This window comes from Aristolochia californica, unplaced genomic scaffold (assembly GCF_029961685.1).
Source record: "Aristolochia californica isolate CCGP_79_NKW_82.1479 unplaced genomic scaffold, dmAriCali1.0.hap1 SCAF_9, whole genome shotgun sequence".
Lineage (NCBI taxonomy): Eukaryota > Viridiplantae > Streptophyta > Magnoliopsida > Piperales > Aristolochiaceae > Aristolochia > Aristolochia californica.
Window position 1 is genome coordinate 29,524,347 of NW_027182290.1, and position 6,569 is coordinate 29,530,915.

The 6,569-nt window shown below is 42.6% G+C and overlaps 1 protein-coding gene across 1 annotated transcript; it reads left to right on the forward strand.

The window, feature by feature from the left end:
* Positions 1-1,285: 1,285 nt before the first annotated feature.
* LOC137941234 (DNA damage-repair/toleration protein DRT100-like) lies at positions 1,286-2,738 on the forward strand. The gene has a single exon (XM_068786556.1). It carries the CDS (start codon positions 1,359-1,361, stop codon positions 2,460-2,462), a length of 1,104 nt encoding a protein of 367 aa, XP_068642657.1. The 5' UTR covers positions 1,286-1,358; the 3' UTR covers positions 2,463-2,738.
* The last annotated feature ends 3,831 nt before the right edge of the window (positions 2,739-6,569 follow it).

Sequence of the window (6,569 nt, forward strand, 5' to 3'; positions counted from 1 at the left end):
CAATTATATGTGTTTTGAACATATTATTGTCAATGGTGGTTTGTAACATCTTATTTGAACACGGGTGGTGGAAATTCTAAACGGATTCCGCGAGGACTGGCTGTTGCTTCCTGATATCTTTGCCAGTGGAAAGGGGAGCCAGCGAACTCTGACCACCACCAACTTCGAATTTCTACCCGTCAAATACAGATCGTCTTAGTGGTGGTAGAAGGCTACTAACAGAAAGGGGTCTCAAAAGATCAACTCTCGTCATTAATGAAGAAAAAGAAGCAATACCACCTTCCAGACTGAAGGGAAGGAGAGAAACCACTAGAAATTGGTCACGGGTTTTCACTCTAAGAGTGGAAATCTCTTATTTTGCCCGTCGGTAGAGTAGTTACCGCATTAGCTGGTGACAGCCCGTGCTTGTTACAATGAACATATAAATGGATCAGGTCCCATCCCATCGCTGTCTTAATGGATTTACGACGCTGCTTTCATGTGTCCTCCCTCTTGCGCTCTCTTGTCTTTTCATACCCAGATCCGCGTGTGAGGGACCCGAGAGGAATACGACTTGATCAAACCAATTATAAGCAGCCAAACCTCCCCAAGCACATCAGATCCAAATTAGAATGCTCTTCGAAAAAACGAAAAAGAAGCTAATTACGCCGCGGCTGATATTCACGTGTGGACTCCTACTTCTGCGCTGAAACCCATCCCATGTTCAGTGTCGGAAGTTGCTCCGTCATCGCCTTCCTTTTTGCGACACGTGGTACTCATGCATGTGGTCCGCCGACTATCTTTTGTTTCTTTCTTCGCCCTCCTTTTTATATTTTATTTTTTTAATCAAATCTAGCTTGGTTTAATGATTTGATATTTTACCCAATAATTTTCTACTTAAAATCATTCTGAAGAAAATGATTTTCTGCCGCCGCATGTTTTACTCAACCCCGGATCAACTCCCAGTCGGACCTCTCCCATTATCGCTCAAGAAATTTCCAGGAGCCCGATCCTCTTTTCAGGCTGTATCTGGGACAGGGTCTGTTATTCTTCAACCCCCTTTCCTCTTAACTGCTCCATTCTGCGGATCACGCCATGCCGACAATTTATGGTCATTCCAGTTAGAAATCTTATATCTTTCTCTTCTGATATGATGTTCGTTACTGGTTAGATTTCTACTCCAAAGACTGTTTAATGTGGTCGATCGAGCAGTGAATTAACCCTAGTGTGTTACTTTGGTAATATTGATAAACCATGGAGGCATTTTGCCTAACAAAAATGTATAAAACCGACGACGTTCTCAAGCTCTGGACTATCCCTTGTCTCAGACAGTGAGACTGAGGACCGCTCTTTCTTTTCACGTTGATCTTTTGTAGACAATGATGTCCACTCACCTCTTCGTCTCCCTTCTCCTGCTTCTGGCCGTCACGCCGCTGGTTGTACAGGCGTGTCCGCCGTCAGACCTCGCCGCGTTGCTAGCCTTCAAGTCGGTCCTCAAGGAGCCTTACCTTGGCATCTTTAACTCATGGACCGGTACTAACTGCTGCAAGAACTGGTACGGCGTCAGCTGTGATCCCACCAATGGCCGCGTCGCTGATATTAACCTCCGCGGCGAGTCTGAGGATCCAATTTTCGAACGCGCGCATCGCACCGGCGTCATGTACGGCTATATCTCCCCTCAAATCTGTAAGCTCGATCGTCTCACCAACATCGTCATCGCCGACTGGAAGAATATCACCGGTCCCATTCCTTCCTGCATCACCTCGCTCCCTAACCTCCGCATTCTTGACCTCGTTGGAAACAGGATCACCGGTCCCCTCCCTCGGGGCATCGGAAGACTGACTCATCTCAGCGTCTTGAACGTTGCTGACAACCAGATCTCCGGCACCATTCCTACCTCCCTGGCCAACATTGCCGGATTGATGCATCTCGACCTCAGCAGTAACAGGATCGTCGGGGAGATTCCTCAGAACTTTGGAAACCTGAAGATGCTCAGCCGAGCGCTTCTGAGTCGGAATCAGATCAGTGGACAGATCCCGAGCTCCATTTCCAAAATTTACCGCCTCGCCGACTTGGACCTCTCAATGAATCGGATCTCGGGATCGATTCCGGCGTCCCTGGGCCAAATGGCGGTGCTATCGTCGCTATATCTAGACGGCAATCAGATCTCCGGCAGCATCCCGCCGACTCTGCTTCATAATTCAGGTCTGAGCATCTTGAACCTGAGCAAGAACGCGATCGACGGGCACATTCCAGACGCCTTCGGTCCGAGATCATACTTCACGTTACTGGATCTCGCGTACAACCGATTGTCAGGAATTATTCCCAGCTCGATTACATCGGCTTCGTACATAGGACATCTGGATCTGAGTCATAATCATCTCTGCGGCAGGATTCCCAATGGATCCCCCTTCGATCACCTTGAGGCTTCCTCCTTCGTTAACAACGACTGTCTCTGCGGGTTGCCGCTTAGAGGGTGCTGATTTGTCAGCCAATACAGTCAAAGCGTCCCGCCTGGACCATAGAGCGAGTTCCGGCCACTCGAGCGTTCCGCCCTGCGTCTGTGTAGTAGAAAAAAATCCCTTTTTGTTTTTTTTAAATTTGCCGTCACTATATGCCTTTCCTTTTTTTTTTTTTTTCTGACTTTATCTGTGAAATGTGAAGTATATAATTATAAATCAGATTATGTCAACGTGATCGTCAAAGAGAAATAGTGTATGCTGCTCTATTTTCAAAAGATGGAGTTGTACTTGAGTTTATTTTGTCCGAGCACCATGAATTAGCCATCCAAAGCTCGTCTTCTTGATAGAAAAAACCCACGAACCCTTTTGTCCAGGATAAGACTTCTTTTCGAGTCCGAATATCCAAACATTAAAATGTCAAAAGTGGTGAGAGAAAAGGAGAGGAGATAAGCCAGCACGAGAGTCAGCAGTGACGAGGCAAGACCGGCCGTTGAACGTTAAACCCCACGAGTGCGCGATTTTATTATCAACGATTATGGACTCCAAAGACTACCCATGTGTGCATATCTCGGCCCTGATTTGGCGGCAAATTCCAGCTTGTATTGAACAAGACCTACCGGAGAAAAATGGGAGCCCGATGATTAGAATACGAAGATTAGAATCAAACGAGCTTCGTGTTGTTTTCTTTCTTTAATGAGTTTATTTGTCACTTCCATGTTTGACTGTTGCCATCTGGTTCTTACTGCGTTGAATGCACGGCGAACTTTTCCGTTTCCTGTTTTCTGCAGAGGAATCTGAATCGATTAATGGAGCTGTTCAGAGTCCTGGTCCCTTGAAGATAATGTAGTGGGTACAGAAGGAGACATTTTCATTACGCTCTATGCGTCTTGTACCCAACGCAAGTGCATATGCATTAATGGTCGGAGTTTGGAATCGTCTTCTCTCCTCCTCTTTCGGAAAGCCTCTACCACTCTTCAGTCAGGCATGTGCCCAACGGTGCCATTTTTTCTGAGGTTTTCGCCGTGAATCCGTTTCGATTGACCAAACGGTGCTTTGTAATAAAGGATGATCCAGCGGCCGGAGCTGGAAAGACCGATACATTGTTGCGAGGGCTGCATAAATGCACTGTACCAATCTGTTCCATCATGGGTCCCAATCGCCGTGTGGGCTCGAGGGAAGTTAATGTTAAAGGTCGTGACTCCAGAGGGGGCGGTGAGGTCAGAGACAAAGCATCGGAGTAATGGAAAAAGAGCTGGCTAAGCTCCAACTTTTCTGCCCCACACAAGAAGGTGTGTCTGTCCACAGTTACTTTTCTGCCCCCACACAACTCACCTCAAACTGACCATAGTTTGAGCTGTGGGAAGTTTGCCATAGATAAATTGATGACGACGAGACGACAATGGCTTAGTGGGAATAATTGCCAATTGATCTTCTCAATAGGATCATAGTTTGTAGCAGTCACTCTTCATGCTATCAAATCTTGAATAAAATGATAATATAACTCTATATACTTAGATCTATTGTTAAGGACAATATTCATAGTCATAGTTATGAGGGGGTGTAGACGAGTTCAAGTGCATTGGAAAACAACTTTCAGTGTTAGTGCCCCCAAATGAAAGTATGATATAAATAAGAGAATGAGTAACCTTTTATAATATACTTAAATAAAATATATACTTAAACAAATAATTAACCAAAATAAATATGGTTACTACACTTATAAGCGATATAACGTGTAGTATTAAAATATATTAATATTTTAATTAATAAAAACTATATTATATTACTTAATGATTATAGTTTATTATAAATTAATACAATAATTATGTGTGACTAGAATAAATTATTAAAAATAAATAAATAAAATTAAAAAATAATATAAGAAATATAATAAATAAATAAATTATTTTTTAATAACATAAAATATATTTAAACATTAAAAACCACTAATTTAATACAATAATAAAAAAATAATATAATAAATAAATATAAATATTATTTTATCAATAACATAATATATTTTATGTATTATTAATTAATAATATATTTTCAAAAAATTTAAAACCATTGGTTTAATTAATTATAGCAATGGGATAATTAAACCAAAACAATTTATCAAATATTTATTTTAACAATATTTTAATTATGACTATTAAATAACTAATTTAATACAATAATTATAAAATAAATATATTGAATAAATAAAAATAATTATTTTATAAATAAAAAATATAGATTATTATTTTTATGACGCTGTCTTCCTCACTGCGTGCATTGTCTTTATTAGCGCCAATAATGGCGGGAGACTACGGCGGGCCAGCGAACAACGGTGACGAAGGCGGCTCTCTGACGGTACGCCGAGGGGGAGAAGAGAGGCTCAGCCTCCCGTGCTCTGCGACGGAGGTCGAAAGGGAGAAGAGAAAAAAAAAATTTGGGGGAGGAATTTTTTTTCGGGGGGGGGGGGGGAGGAGGGGAGGAGGAGGAAAGGGAGAAACGTCCGTCCCGCACTTCATGTTAATGATTCGAAAAAAATGTTTGAATCAACTTTCCCCGATTTTTGCCTGATTCAATTACCTGACGTGATTCAAAAAAAATAAAATTCATTCAACTCTAATAGTTGTCAAACGCCTAGCCAAATTACCGAAAAGGTCAACCTATTAGGTGTGGAAAACATAGCCTACTTAACCCTGATAAGAGTGGACGGAACCACTCCGACACCCACCCCGCCCATTCTAGAGCCGTCTCTCACGGGATTCGAATGCGGGACGTGGCGTGCCTAGCTCTGATACCATGTCAAGCGCCTTGGCAATACACCGAAAAAGCCGACTTGTTAGGTGCGGAAAGCTACCACCTACAAGAGTAGACAAAACCACTCTGACACCCACCCCGCCCATTCTTGACCGCCTCTCACGGGATTCGAACGCGGGAGGTGGTGTGCCAAACTCTGATACCATGACAACGGCTAGCCAATACACCCCAAAGACTGATCTTTTAGGTGCGGAAAGCCAAGTACCTAACCCAGGTGGACCAGGGGTCTTGACCTCCTCTCATGAGATTCGAATGCGGGACGTGGAGTGCCCAACTCTAATACCATGACAACGGCTAGCCAATACACCCAACAGACCGATCTGTTAGGTGCGAAAAGCTACCGCCTACAAGAGGGAACGAAACCACTCTGACACCCACTTCGCCCATTCTTGACTGCCTCTCACGGGATTCGAAAGCGAGACGTGGTGTGCCCAGCTCTGATACCATGACAACGGCTAGCCAATATACCCAACAGACCGATCTGTTAGGTGCGGAAAACTACTGCCTATAAGAGTGGACAAAACCACTCTGACAATAGTTTAATCTAATGAACTAAGTAATGCAGGAGTAATTCATTCTGGTTCATTTTGGACTAACCCCCCCAGAGTAATACCATTGTCATGGATTCACAATCATTGATAGAGTGCGACTATTGTCATAGATTCACAGTCATACATAATGATGCGATTGTCATAAAGCAGTAAAGAAGAACATGAACATCTATAAACAAAATCTAAGAGATTCTGAGCCCGTACTACTTCTGTAGCAATGTATGACACGATATTTAGCCTTTGTACTAGATCTCATCATTGTTCATTGTTAATGGCTCCACCAAGAGATAAGATTCAAACTGAGAATACTGCTTAACCTAAAACCGATCTATGAGTTTCCTGATCTCTACCCCAATCCTAATCACTATAACCAACAATATTCGACAAAGTATAAGATTCCATAGACTTAATAAAAATACTTGTATGAGGAATCCCTTTGACATATTTCAATATCAATTTCAAAGCATCCATATAGCCCCAACAAGGAGAACAGATAAATTTGCATACTTGGTTAATGACAAAGGTAATAAACCATTTGATCAAAGTTAAGTACTCTAGTGCATTGGCCAGGCTAGGAAAAAAATTTATATTATCAATTGACTGATGCCTTGCAAAATGTCAAGTTACCAATAAGAGCTGCTAGAGTAGTAACTAGGGGTGGCATCGAGCAGAGCCGAGCCCGAACCTGCTTATGTTTGAGTCGAGTTTGATTTAAATATTTCGAGCCGAGCCTCGTCTCGAGCCTAAAATTGTTATCGAGCTCGAGCCC